General features: G+C 41.2%; 1 protein-coding gene and 1 long non-coding RNA gene across 2 annotated transcripts in view; both read right to left on the bottom strand.

Annotated features, from left to right (window-relative positions):
- Positions 1–5,838: 5,838 nt before the first annotated feature.
- Positions 5,839–6,829, bottom strand: LOC140371615 (uncharacterized). Its single transcript, XR_011928480.1, has 2 exons — positions 6,096–6,829; positions 5,839–6,009 (listed from the first exon to the last, which is right to left on the bottom strand). It is a non-coding gene; the product is annotated as an uncharacterized lncRNA (long non-coding RNA).
- A 4,797-nt stretch (positions 6,830–11,626) lies between these two features.
- The window catches only part of LOC140371988 (sodium/potassium-transporting ATPase subunit beta-2-like), a 23,642-nt gene continuing 20,087 nt past the window's right edge, over positions 11,627–15,181 (bottom strand). Inside the window, exons 7-8 of the mRNA XM_072459226.1 lie at positions 12,000–12,095; positions 11,627–11,902 (exon numbers count right to left, since the gene is read on the bottom strand). Coding sequence (XP_072315327.1) covers positions 11,735–11,902; positions 12,000–12,095 — 264 coding nt within the window. The 3' untranslated portion in view covers positions 11,627–11,734. The remainder of the gene's footprint in view (positions 11,903–11,999; positions 12,096–15,181) is intronic.

The following is a 15,181-nucleotide window of genomic DNA, read 5'->3' as shown; positions in this document are numbered from 1 at the left end:
GGGTGGTGTCGTCATGGTGATGAGGGTGGTGTCGTCATGGTGATGAGGGTGATGAGGGTGGTGTCGTCATGGTGATGAGGGTGATGAGGGTGGTGTCGTCATGGTGATGAGGGTGATGAGGGTGGTGTCGTCATGGTGATGAGGGTGATGAGGGTGGTGTCGTCATGGTGATGAGGGTGGTGTCGTCATGGTGATGAGGGTGGTGTCGTCATGGTGATGAGGGTGATGAGGGTGGTGTCATCATGGTGATGAGGGTGGTGTCGTCATGGTGATGAGGGTGATGAGGGTGGTGTCATCATGGTGATGAGGGTGGTGTCGTCATGGTGATGAGGGTGATGAGGGTGGTGTCATCATGGTGATGAGGGTGGTGTCGTCATGGTGATGAGGGTGGTGTCGTCATGGTGATGAGGGTGGTGTCGTCATGGTGATGAGGGTGGTGTCGTCATGGTGATGAGGGTGGTGTCGTCATGGTGATGAGGGTGATGAGGGTGGTGTCATCATGGTGATGAGGGTGGTGTCGTCATGGTGATGAGGGTGATGAGGGTGGTGTCATCATGGTGATGAGGATGGTGTCGTCATGGTGATGAGGGTGATGTCGTCATGGTGATGAGGGTGGTGTCGTCATGGTGATGAGGGTGGTGTCGTCATGGTGATAAGGGTGGTGTCGTCATGGTGATGAGGGTGATAAGGGTGGTGTCATCATGGTGATGAGGGTGGTGTCGTCATGGTGATGAGGGTGGTGTCGTCATGGTGATGAGGGTGATGAGGGTGGTGTCATCATGGTGATGAGGGTGGTGTCGTCATGGTGATGAGGGTGGTGTCGTCATGGTGATGAGGGTGGTGTTGTCATGGTGATGAGGATGGTGTCGTCATGGTGATGAGGGTGGTGTCGTCATGGTGATGAGGGTGGTGTCGTCATGGTGATGAGGGTGGTGTCGTCATGGTGATGAGGGTGATAAGGGTCGTGTCATCATGGTGATGAGGGTGGTGTCGTCATGGTGATGAGGGTGATGTCGTCATGGTGATGAGGGTGATGTCGTCATGTTGATGAGGGTGGTGTCGTCATGGTGATGAGGGTGGTGTCGTCATGGTGATGAGGGTGATGAGGGTGGTGTCATCATGGTGATGAGGGTGGTGTCGTCATGGTGATGAGGGTGGTGTCGTCATGGTGATGAGGGTGGTGTCGTCATGGTGATGAGGGTGATGAGGGTGGTGTCATCATGGTGATGAGGGTGGTGTCGTCATGGTGATGAGGGTGGTGTCGTCATGGTGATGAGGGTGATGAGGGTGGTGTCATCATGGTGATGAGGGTGGTGTCGTCATGGTGATGAGGGTGGTGTCGTCATGGTGATGAGGGTGGTGTCGTCATGGTGATGAGGATGGTGTCGTCATGGTGATGAGGATGGTGTCGTCATGGTGATGAGGGTGGTGTCGTCATGGTGATGAGGCTGGTGTTGTCTGCAAACTTAACCCTTGTGTGGTGTTCATAGTTTTGTTACTCTGGTGTTCCGGGTCTGTTGGACCCGCTGTATTTTACTGATGTTTACTTTGTCCCAATTAGAAGCAATATAAACATCAAATATGTTTAACTTTGTTATCACATATTTATGGATTAAAGTGCTACTCGTTTTTGTTTTTTTTGTAAAATCAAGAAAATCAATTATATCCAAGATGAGAGTCAACAAAATCAAACTAATTTACAAATTAAGCAATGTTTTTCATGACCACAAACTTTTATTTATTTGAATTTCAATGAACTTCATAAGTAATCAGGTCATTTTAATGCAAAACACAGTTTACACGACACAATCTGAACACCTGCAGGGACCATGTCAGTCCAGAGCCATTGAACACGTTATAAACACCTGCCCTAACCGTTGTAAATGTATTTGTGGCACTTGATGCTCGTTTATTGGGTCTTCAGGTCCATCTAGGACCTTTTAGGTTCCCTGGGTCCAGAACACCATGTACGTAATATAAATGTGGGCGGGGTTATGGTGAGCGGTCAATGAAAATGTCGGATATTTGTTCTCCACAGAAAATGAGCCAAGGCCGAGTCTGAGTTTGAAAAAATATTGTATTGTATTATTATTTTTTTGATGAAAACTGAAAACGGGTCCCACAGACCCGAACACCATACAAGGGTTAATTAGTTTCACGCAGGCGTGGCTGGAGGTGCAGCAGTTTGTGTACAGGGGGTCCAGCAGGGGGTCCAGCAGGGGGTCCAGCAGGGGCTCCAGCAGGGGGTCCAGCAGGGGGTCCAGCAGGGGGTCCAGCAGGGGGGAGGTGAAGGACTTGAGGTGTGGGAGGACCAGGCGCTCAAATGACTTCATGACTACAGACGTCAGTGCCACAGGTCTGTAGTCATGAAGTCCAGTGATCCCAGGCTTCTTGGGGACAGGGACAATGATTTGGGATGGCAGAGGTGGCAACAGTGGGGGAGGGGGGGGGGGGCAAATCTACAGTAGAAAGTGTTAAGTTGTTGGGCCAGTTTTCTGTCATCCACAGAAGGGGGGGCTCTGGGCTTGTAGTTTGTAAGAAGCCGGAGCCCACTCCACACAGAGGCGGGGCCACTCCACACAGAGGCGGGGCCACTCAACACAGGCTGCTGTACAAGAACTGCTGCTTCAGACGCTTGTTGTAACAGGATCTAGCTCTCGATACCTCTTGCTAAACCCGTACTTTGCATCTTTGTAGCGCTCTAGCTCCGCCCCTGTGTGAACCAGGGTTTGTCATTGTTCAAAGTGACTTTGGTGTGAGATGGTTTAATGCTGTCCTCACAGAATGTGTGATGTCATGGAGAGCTTCAAACTCTGTCTGTTCGTGAGGATCAGGTGAACCATGACGTGGTCTGACGAGCCCAGCGTGGCTCCGCCCACGGCGTGGAAGGCGTGGCTGTTGTGTAGCAGTGATCCAGCGTGTTCTTCTCTCTGATCGGGACTTTGATAAACTGTCTGTACTTTGTAGTTCATTGCTGAGATTTCCCTTGTTAAAATCGCCCAGGATAATCACAGGGAATCACAATATAATAGCAAGAACAACAAATAATAATTGTGACTATTTTAGAAGCAAAAGTAAGTAATTTCAGGTCAATCTGCCATTGAGACCTCTGAGATCTGACCAAACACCTCTGCAATGTGGGGACAAACACCAAAATGAATACTATCATAATGAATACTATCATAATGAATACTATCATAATGAATACTATCATAATGAATACTATCATAATAAATATTATCATAAAGAATACTATCATAATGAATACTATCATAATGAATATTATCATAATGAATACTATCATAATGAATATTATCATAATGAATACTATCATAATGAATACTATCATAATGAATACTATCATAATGAATATTATCATAATGAATACTATCATAATGAATACTATCATAATAAATATTATCATAAAGAATACTATCATAATGAATACTATCATAATGAATATTATCATAATGAATACTATCATAATGAATACTATCATAATGAATATTATCATAATGAATACTATCATAATGAATATTATCATAATGAATACTATCATAATGAATATTATCATAATGAATACTATCATAATGAATACTATCATAATGAATACTATCATAATGAATATTATCATAATGAATACTATCATAATGAATACTATCATAATAAATATTATCATAAAGAATACTATCATAATGAATACTATCATAATGAATACTATCATAATGAATACTATCATAATGAATATTATCATAATGAATACTATCATAATGAATACTATCATAATGAATATTATCATAATGAATATTGTCATAATCCCTGATTGATGAAAACACTGCATAAGCTACAAATACTAGAACTAGAAGTAGTTCCACTTCCATGAGCCATGATGACGATGACGTCATTCATTTTGGTCAGGGTTAAGGGTTAGGGTTAGGGTTAGGGTTAGGGTTAAGGTTAGGGTTAGGGTGTTAGGGTTAGGGTTAAGGTTAAGGTTAGGGTTAGGGTTAGGGTGTTAGGGTTAAGGTTAGGGTTAGGGTGTTAGGGTTAGGGTTAAGGTTAGGGTTAGGGTTAAGGTTAAGGTTAAGGTTAAGGTTAAGGTTAAGGTTAAGGTTAAGGTTAAGGTTAGGGTTAGGGTTAGGGTGTTAGGGTTAGGGTTAAGGTTAAGGTTAGGGTTAGGGTTAGGGTGTTAGGTTTAAGGTTAGGGTATTAGGGTTAGGGTTAGGGTTAGGGTTAGGGTTAAGGTTAAGGTTAAGGTTAGGGTTAGGGTGTTAGGGTTAGGGTGTTAGGGTTAGGGTTAAGGTTAGGGTTATGGTGTTAGGGTTAGGGTTAGGGTTAGGGTTAGGGTTAGGGTTAGGGTTAGGGTTAGGGTTAAGGTTAGGGTGTTAGGGTTAGGGTTAAGGTTAGGGTTAGGGTTAGAGTGTTAGGGTTATGGTTAGAGTTAAGGTTAGGGTTAGGGTTAGGGTTAGGGTGTTAGGGTTAGGGTTAAGGGTTAGGGTTAGGGTTAGGGTTAGGGTTAGGGTTAGGGTTAAGGTTAAGGTTAAGGTTAAGGTTAAGGTTAAGGTTAAGGTTAAGGTTAGGGTTAGGGTGTTAGGGTTAAGGTTAGGGTTAGGGTGCTAGGGTTAGGGTTAAGGTTAGGGTTAGGGTTAAGGTTAAGGTTAAGGTTAAGGTTAAGGTTAAGGTTTGGGTTAGGGTTAGGGTGTTAGGGTTAGGGTTAGGGTTAAGGTTAGGGTTAAGGTTAGGGTTAGGGTGTTAGGGTTAGGGTGGTAGGGTTAGGGTTAAGGTTAGGGTTAGGGTTAGGGTGTTAGGTTTAAGGTTAGGGTTAAGGTTAGTGTGTTAGGGTTAGGGTGTTAGGGTTAGGGTATTAGGGTTAGGGTTAAGGTTAGGGTTATGGTGTTAGGGTTAGGGTTAAGGTTAGGGTTAGGGTTAAGGTTAGGGTGTTAGGGTGTTAGGGTTAGGGTTAAGGTTAGGGTTAGGGTTAGAATGTTAGGGTTATGGTTAGGGTTAAGGTTAGGGTTAGGGTTAGGGTTAAGGTTAGGGTGTTAGGGTGTTAGGGTTAGGGTTAAGGTTAGGGTTAGGATTAGGGTGTTAGGTTTAAGGTTAGGGTTAAGGTTAGGGTGTTAGGGTTAGGGTTAGGGTTAGGTTTAAGGTTAGGGTTAGGGTGTTAGGGTTAGGGTTAAGGTTAGGGTTAGGGTGTTAGGGTTAGGGTTAGGGTTAAGGTTAGGGTTATGGTGTTAGGGTTAGGGTTAAGGTTAGGGTTAGGGTTAAGGTTAAGGTTAGGGTTAGGGTGTTTTAGGGTTAATGTTAGGGTGTTAGGGTTAGGGTGTTAGGGTTAGGGTTTTGTAGTTTTTTCAGAATGACAAGTTAAAAGTTTCCCAGGGTTAGGATTAGTTGCAGATATTAAACATATCAAAAGTAAAAAAGCATTCATTTATTTTTCATTTGGTTTGTATCTAAGAATTAAATGAGAGTTAAAACGATTCATAAAAAATGTTAAAAGTGTTAAATTGCTTTTTAATGAAGTTGTTTATTAAATAATAAACAACTTCATTAATATTAGATTTGAAACATAATTTAAATGTTCTTTTAATAAATGCTTTATTATTCTTAACATGGTCTAATATGACATAATATGACAAAATATGACATAATATGACATAATATGACATAATATGACATAATATGACACATAAAACGCCTTATTTTTTATTTGAAAACTTGACATAATGAAAAAGCTGCACATTTATGTCATTATCTCTAAACTTAAGTTTGTTTGTGTTTCTCCTGTAACACATTCAGACACTTTAGTTTGCTCATGAGCCCAATAACCACACAGTCTGAGGTTCCACTCTCTTTATTAATCAGTTCACATTAAACACTGGCAGGGGGTGTGGCTTCAGGCAAGTGGGCGGGTTTGTGTTGTTTTGATTGACAGGTGAGGTTTGGTTTCAATCTTTAGTCTCAGACGGCTTCAGCTCTGACTCTCCTCCTCATCCAGTTCCTCCTCATCTAGTTCCTCCTCATCTAGTTCCTCCTCATCTAGTTCCTCCTCATCTAGTTCCTCGTCCCCTTTTCTCATTTCCTTTCCTTGCCACTTTCCCTCATCTCCTTCCCTTGTCTTCTTTCCTCATCTCCTTTCCTTGCCTTCTTTCTTTATGTATTCTCTTCATCTCGATAAAAGTCTTTAAAGTATCTTGTAGATCTGAAGCGATTTGAGACGCGGGACACATTTATCTCTTAATGACTTTATACATTTTATCTCTTTTACCTCTAACTTATTCAAACATATTTCCATCTAAAACACAAAAACAACATTTCAAACTTGAAACAAAGATGAATTTCCTCGTTTCTCCGTCGAGTCAGAGCATATGGTTTGAACAAACGTGTAAACATTAAAAACAGCACAAAAACATAAAGTACATAAAGAGTGTAAACAGTGAGGGTCATGTGACTGTGACCGAGCGCTGTGATTGGTGCAGATATGGCTCAGTGAGTTTAGTGCAGTTCTGTTAAAATGTTTCATTATTGTATCGATAAAACCTCCAAGTTAAAGTTGTGCTTTCTGAGTCACAGATCTGATGTCTGGGGATCGATACTTCTCTGAGGATCGATACTCCTGATATTCTCGATACTCCTGATACTCTTGATACTCTTGATACTCCTGATACTCCTGATACTCCTGATACTCCTGATACTCTTGATACTCTTGATACTCTTGATACTCTTGATACTCTTGATACTCCTGATACTCCTGATACTCCTGATACTCCTGATCAAATCAAATCAAATCAAATCAAATCAAATCAAATCAAATCAAATCAAATCAATTTATTTTTGTAAGGCCCAAAATCACAACAACAGTTGCCTCTGAGGGCCACAGGGAGAAATGAATCAACAATGTCTGTGGTGGCGAGGGAGTCAGACAATGTCTGTGGTGGCGAGGGACAATGTCCCAGGGTCCTCTGTCCTTAGACTCTCCTTCTCGGCCAGGAAAAACTACAAAAAAAACCTCTTTGGGAAAAAAGCGTAGAAACCTGGAGGATAGATACTTCTGATACTCCTGATACTCTTGATACTCTTGATACTCTTGATACTCTTGATACTCCTGATACTCTTGATACTCTTGATACTCTTGATACTCTTGATACTCCTGATACTCTTGATACTCTTGATACTCCTGATACTCTTGATACTCCTCTTGATACTCTTGATACTCTTGATACTCTTGATACTCCTGATACTCTTGATACTCTTGATACTCCTGATACTCTTGATACTCTTGATACTCCTCTTGATACTCCTGATACTCCTGATATGACGTTCAGTGGACTCCTACAGTGCAGTGTGTTTCAGTTGCAGTGCTTTTTGCTGCAGGACTCGCAGCAGGTTCAGTTGAGTGTAAAAGGGTCAAAGGGTAAAAAAGGTCAAAAGGTTAGGGTACAGTTAGAGAGTTAAAGGAGGTACAAAGGGTGAAGGTTTAGAGAAAGAATAGCATTCTAAGGCGACGTTCACGCTGCAACTCGTGTCACTTCATTCAGATCTTCATGCGTGAACCCAACAGCACTGAAACGTCTCATGTGCAGAAGAAACAAGACCATGAGTCAAGTCACGCTGCGATACAGACCCTAACCCTAAGCCTAACCCCAACCCCAACCCCTAAACCTAACCCCAACCCCAACCTCTAACCCTAACCCCAACCCCAACCCCTAACCCCAACCCCAACCCCTAACCCTAACCCTAACCCTAACCCTAACCCTAACCCCAACCCCTAACCCCAACCCCAACCCCTAACCCTAACCCCAACCCCTAACCCCAACCCCTAACCCTAACCCTAACCCCAACCCCAACCCCAACCCCAACCCCTAACCCTAACCCTAACCCCAACCCCTAACCCTAACCCTAACACAAACCCAAACAGATCCTAACCCTATAATAAAGAATAATAAAGTGTATCTTTCTTTGATATTTTCACTTTCTTTCCCAAAACACTACTTTTTACTTCTGTATTTTGCGGGTTAGGGTCAGGGTCAGGGTCAGGGTTAGGGTTAGGGTTAGGGTTAGGGTGTTTTACTCCTTATTTGTGTTTCATTCTGGACTTTCCCAGTGAAAATATGTCACAGATTTGACATGTGTCACATTGGATCAGGGTTAGGGTTAGGGTTAAGGTCAGGGTTAGGATCAGGGTCAGGGTTAGGGTTAGGGTTAGGGTTAGGGTTAAGGTCAGGGTTAGGATCAGGGTTAGGGTTAGGGTTTGTAAAAGTCGACGTGAGCTGCAGTTGAACGAAGCCTATGATTCATCGTTTGCTTTGGTCTCAGTTCCTTGGCTCATAGTTTGGACACAAAGCGGGTTAGGGTTAGGGTTAGGGTAGGGTTAGGGTTAGGGTTAGGGTAGGGTTAGGGTTAGGTTAGGGTTAGGGTTAGGGTCAGGGTCAGGGTTAGGGTTAGGGTTAGGGTTAGGATCAGGGTTAGGGTTAGGGTAGGGTTAGGGTTAGGGTTAGGGCTAGGGTTAGGGTTAGGGTTAGGGTTAGGGTTAGGGTTAGGGTTAGGGTTAGGGTTAGGGTTAGGATCAGGGTTAGGGTAGGGTTAGGGTTAGGGTTAGGGTTAGGGTTCAATTCAAAAGATGAAAAAAATCCAATGACTAATAATAAAGTCCAAGAGCGAGAGATATTTCTACTAAACAAATGACGTTTACAAAGTGTCAACATGGCACATTATCATCTGGAGACGTTTCAGCTTCAGGAGCAGATCTCTGGTGTTTGTGACGTCATTATTTGTGACGTCATTATTTATGACGTCATTATTTATGACGTCATTATCTGTGATGTCATTATGTCATTATTTGTGATGTCATCATTTGTGATGTCATTATGTCATAATTAGTGATGTCATTCCTTGGCAGGACTCATGATATGTTCTTTCGATCCGTGTGATTCATATTTGTGGCAGTGAAAAAGTCGGATCGACTCCAGTGGAAAAACAAAGTCGTCATAACTTTGCCTGTCACAATAATCACTACATCCATTTTATCTATTTCTGTTTCAATAAAACCATCTAATATTCTTTTTTGTTTGTTTGTTTGTTTGTTTGTTTGTTTGTTTGTTTGTTTAAATGGACTTTGTGCCCAAAATAAAGTTTTGACCAATAGTAACATAATCTGTACTTTTCTTTTTACTATTGGTGCATCTGCCCAGGGACAAGAGAAAAGTCTACTGCAGACGAAAGAAACAAGTAAAGTCTACAGCAGACGAAAATAAACAAGTAAAGTCTACAGCAGACGCAAAGAAACAAGTAAAGTCTACAGCAGACGCAAAGAAACAAGTAAAGTCTACAGCAGACGCAAAGAAACAAGTAAAGTCTACAGCAGACGAAAAGAAACAAGTAAAGTCTACAGCAGACGAAAAGAAACAAGATAAATCTACAGCAGACGAAAAGAAACAAGTAAAGTCTACAGCAGACGAAAAGAAACAAGTAAAGTCTACTGCAGACGAAAAGAAACAAGTAAAGTCTACAGCAGATGAAAAGAAACAGGTAAAGTCTACAGCAGACGAAAAGAAACAAGTAAAGTCTACAGCAGACGCAAAGAAACAAGTAAAGTCTACAGCAGACGCAAAGAAACAAGTAAAGTCTACAGCAGACGGAAAGAAACAAGTAAAGTCTACAGCAGACGCAAAGAAACAAGTAAAGTCTACAGCAGACGGAAAGAAACAAGTAAAGTCTACAGCAGACGCAAAGAAACAAGTAAAGTCTACAGCAGATGAAAAGAAACAAGTAAAGTCTACAGCAGACGCAAAGAAACAAGTAAAGTCTACAGCAGACGCAACGAAACAAGAAAAGTCTACAGCAGACGAAAAGAAACAAGTAAAGTCTACAACAGACGCAAAGAAACAAGTAAAGTCTACAGCAGATGCAAAGAAACAAGTAAAGTCTACAGCAGACGCAAAGAAACAAGTAAAGTCTACAGCAGACGCAAAGAAACATGTAAAGTCTACAGCAGACGCAAAGAAACAAGTAAAGTCTACAGCAGACGCAAAGAAACAAGTAAAGTCTACAGCAGACGCAAAGAAACAAGTAAAGTCTACAGCAGACGCAAAGAAACAAGTAAAGTCTACAGCAGACGAAAAGAAACAAGTAAAGTCTACAGCAGACGAAAAGAAACAAGATAAATCTACAGCAGACGCAAAGAAACAAGTAAAGTCTACAGCAGACGCAAAGAAACAAGTAAAGTCTACAGCAGACGAAAAGAAACAAGTAAAGTCTACTGCAGACGAAAAGAAACAAGTAAAGTCTACAGCAGATGAAAAGAAACAGGTAAAGTCTACAGCAGACGAAAAGAAACAAGTAAAGTCTACAGCAGACGCAAAGAAACAAGTAAAGTCTACAGCAGACGCAAAGAAACAAGTAAAGTCTACAGCAGACGGAAAGAAACAAGTAAAGTCTACAGCAGACGCAAAGAAACAAGTAAAGTCTACAGCAGACGGAAAGAAACAAGTAAAGTCTACAGCAGACGCAAAGAAACAAGTAAAGTCTACAGCAGATGAAAAGAAACAAGTAAAGTCTACAGCAGACGCAAAGAAACAAGTAAAGTCTACAGCAGACGCAACGAAACAAGAAAAGTCTACAGCAGACGAAAAGAAACAAGTAAAGTCTACAACAGACGCAAAGAAACAAGTAAAGTCTACAGCAGATGCAAAGAAACAAGTAAAGTCTACAGCAGACGCAAAGAAACAAGTAAAGTCTACAGCAGACGCAAAGAAACATGTAAAGTCTACAGCAGACGCAAAGAAACAAGTAAAGTCTACAGCAGACGCAAAGAAACAAGTAAAGTCTACAGCAGATGAAAAGAAACAAGTAAAGTCTACAGCAGATGAAAAGAAACAAGATAAATCTACAGCAGACGAAAAGAAACAAGTAAAGTCTACAGCAGACGCAAAGAAACAAGTAAAGTCTACAGCAGACGCAAAGAAACAAGTAAAGTCTACAGCAGACGCAAAGAAACAAGTAAAGTCTACAGCAGACGAAAAGAAACAAGATAAATCTACAGCAGACGCAAAGAAACAAGATAAATCTACAGCAGACGCAAAGAAACAAGATAAATCTACAGCAGAGCTTTACTTTTGTAAGATTCATGGATTTGCTCCTCGTCCCTGTCAAATAAAGAATAACTAAACTAATATAATAAAAACACTTCCAGATGTTTTATTGTGACAGGCCCAGTTATAGTTTAGTAGAAATAATATTAATTGTGGCAGAAGAAGTTGTGACGTTCTTTGGCTTCAGAAACATCACATGGCACATTGTTCAGGTCCAGGTGGATTATAACTGGTACTGACAGGGTCTGGTCAGGTTCAGGTGGATTATAACTGGTCCTGACAGGGTCTGGTCAGGTTCAGGTGGATTATAACTGGTCCTGATAGGGTCTGGTCGGGTTCAGGTGGATTGTAACCAGTCTTATCGGGTCTCCTCTGGTCCTGAGTGTAGTTGGTGTCACATCAACTCTTGGTTCCGGATTTAGTGCTGATATGGATTCTTTCTGCGGCTCCTTGACTCGATCATAAAGACATTGGGTCTTGTCCTGGTTCTTGTAGATGTTTGTGTCGTTGTATTCTCATGTCGGGTTGTTTTTGGGCTGTTGTGAGTCTGAATCTAAGGTCGGTCTTGTGTCTATTGTGATTCTAAGGTCGGTCTGTGGTGAGTCTTGGGTCTAAAGTTGCTCTACAGAGGGTCTGTGTTGCGTCTAAGCATTGATGCGCACAGTGAAGGAGACTCGTCCTGCAAACTTGTCCCGTTCGTTGGCGTAGACGTCACCCAAAGTGTTGGAGTTGATGCGACACTCGACACTGAGGTCTGTGTTCAGAGTCGCGTTCAGGAACTTCACAGCAACAAGCGGCTGTGTGTAATTCACCTGAACAAACAATAAGAGAATAACACATAGAGAACAAACTGGAGCAGCACTAAACCAGGACTAAACCAAAACCAAACCAGGTCTAAATTCACCTCACCTGAGCCTTGTTGCCGTAGTATGGATAGTACATGAGGTTGAAAGTTCCATTTGGAGGAAAATACGCCAAAGGTCCAACTATCCCACTGTCCTCTTTCTACAAACACACGAGAGCCAGAGGGAGACTTAAGTTCAAGAAATCTGTCGCCATCAAACTGCTCAGCTCTGAGCGGTCAAAGCCGACTTGTCATTGTGCAATATTCCGCTCACTGTAAAACTCTACAGGAACATCAGTATGTAAATATGTTGTGAGAGGACTATATTTGTATAGGTTGACGTTGCACTTAAGCAGAGGTCTGGGGATTGCATCACATTTTCTGTTTTATATGTATTTTTTTTACATAACAGAACAGAACAAAACACAGAAAAACAGAGCAAGCATGAAATAAATCATGTAAAATAGCATATTTTGACAATGAAATCAAAATATATGAAAAGAAAAGAAATCACGGAACAGAAATGTCCCATTTTGCTCTATTGAATTCAGTGCAATATTCCTGAGCAACAGTCGCAGAACACGTGATCGGGGTTAGGGTGGGTGTGTATACTGTGTATACTGTGTATACTGTGTATACTGTGTATTCTGTGTATACTGTGTATACTGTGTGAAATGTGTATACTGTGTATACTGTGTATTCTGTGTATACTGTGTATACTGTGTATACTGTGTGAAATGTGTATACTCTGTATACTGTGTATACTGTGTATACTGTGTGAAATGTGTAAACTGTGTATACTGTGTATACTATGTATACTGTGTGAAATGTGTATACTGTGTATACTGTGTATACTGTGTAAAATGTGTATAATGTGTGTACTGTGTATACAGTGTATACTGTGTATACTGTGTATTCTGTGTATACTGTGTATACTGTGTATACTGTGTGAAATGTGAATACTGTGTATACTGTGTATACTGTGTATACTGTGTGAAATGTGTATACTGTGTATACTGCGTATACTGTGTATACTGTGTATACTGTGTATAATGTGTATACTGTGTATACTGTGTATAATGTGTATACTGTGTATACTGTGTAAAATATGTATACTGTGTATAGTGTGTATAGTGTGTATACTGTGTATACTGTGTATACTGTGTGAAATGTGTATACTGTGTATACTGCGTATACTGTGTATACTGTGTATACTGTGTATAATGTGTATACTGTGTATACTGTGTATAATGTGTATACTGTGTAAAATATGTATACTGTGTATACTGTGTATAATGTGTATACTGTGTATACTGTGTATACTGTGTATACTGTGTATAATGTGTATACTGTGTATACTGTGTATAATGTGTATACTGTGTAAAATATGTATACTGTGTATACTGTGTATAATGTGTATACTGTGTATACTGTGTATACTGTGTATACTGTGTATACTGGCGCGCCCTGGGGTTCATCTCTCTCCAAAAGTAAATCAGTCCTATATTCTTCATTACTTTATGAAACTTCTTAGTTATTGTTGTGCCTCCTGAGATCGACACATCTGATGTAAGTTGAATTCCAATCGCCACCACGAATTAGGGTTCCCTCAGAGTGGTTTGCACAAACTTTTGGTAATTGTTATTGGGGAATATTTTTAAATGCTAATAAATGACATATTCATTTTGTTTGAGAAAATAATCTTTAAAATGATGTATAGCTTGCTGGTATTGACAATGAAAATAAGAGTTATGATAAAATAGTATATATAAAGTGGGTTTTAGCCCTTGCGGGGCTGGTGGGTGTTATGTGTTTTTGATGTTCAATGTAATTCAAATGTTTTTTATGTTTTTACATTATACTCATTCTGTCTTGGTCTGTTTTGTGTTCTGTATATTTGTAGATACAATTAAAAGGGAAACACATAAAATACATTTAAAAAATAAAACAAAAGGGTTCATGCTAAAAACATGCACTGAAGCCAAAACCTGAGCATTTATAAGCTCGTAAAGAGGAGGGAAGTCCTAATGAAGGGCCCCTGAAAGCTCCCCGGCCGCTCCTGGCACCACTCCTCACAAAGAACTGGATATACTGACCCTCCAGCCGCCCTCTACATGTATTTTTCCATTTTCTCACAAATCCAATCTCCCAAATCATTCAAATCAACAGAAATGTGGGTAAAGGCTGCAGTCTGGCACGCCAGACTTGTTAGCCACATTAGCTTTGTTAGCTTGTGAGGCGGGCGAGCCGTGGACTGTCAGCTTTGGTTGTTTAGGTCCCGTAGCGTTACTTGTAGAGACGTCCCCATCAGGGTTTTTTGGCCCCGATCCGATTCCAAGTCATCTGATTTTGAGTATCTGCCGATACGGAGTCCCGATCCGATACTTTCATTACACATTATAAAAATGGACAAACAGGTTGTCCCCAGTTTTTATTTTATTTTCTAACACTTTAACAGTGAAACCTTTCTTTGAGCTTGAATAAGAAATAATAGTGCGAAATTTGAATTAAATAAAAATAGCAGCTCAACTTCAAACACCGGCAGCAGTAAACAAATGCACAAAATGTGTATTTAATGAAACAGTGTCATAAAGTAAGACATAATGTGCTTTTCAGAACTACACTCTTTATACTCTTCTGGTGAAGAATAATAAAATGTATGTTTTTCTTGATGAAATCCGTCTGAATGTCCTCGCGGTCGCCACGGTGACTATCACGCCGCGTTGGGAAAGCAAGTCCTCATGTCCGCATAAGATGGCAAGAATGCGCCACACAGCGCACCCTCCGCACCCTCCGCACCCTCCGCACCCTCGTCTCACCCTCGTCTCACCCTCGTCTCACCCAGGGCTTTCTTCATATTAGCAGCGTTTGTTGCGCAAAATGACATGGACCCTTTGCTTGTCGATGCCCCAGTTGTTAAGCATTTTGTCCTTAATCTGTTTAATGCGCTCTGCTGTGTGGGATCAGCCATGGTGCAGGATCGCACGGCGAAAACAAAACAAAAGGTTACTGCCGTAAAGTGTGGGCTTTACAGCAGTAAAAAGTCGTGATCCATTCATGCGTTATACGGAGGTGAGGGACTTCTACTGAGCTGTTCATGTCTAATAATAAGCTTGAAATGTATAATAATAGGCTTGAAATGTATAGCGCTGATCAAACTAATAAGAGTAAAATGTATATCCGATCAGTGATCGGGACGCGACATCCGATTGCGATCGAGACTGAAACCGCCCGATCGGGCCCGATT

Source organism: Eucyclogobius newberryi, unplaced genomic scaffold (assembly GCF_026437365.1).
Source record: "Eucyclogobius newberryi isolate DKJ021-1_F unplaced genomic scaffold, fEucNew1.0.hap1 SCAF_22, whole genome shotgun sequence".
NCBI lineage: Eukaryota > Metazoa > Chordata > Actinopteri > Gobiiformes > Gobiidae > Eucyclogobius > Eucyclogobius newberryi.
This window is presented reverse-complemented; position numbering and strand designations above follow the sequence as displayed.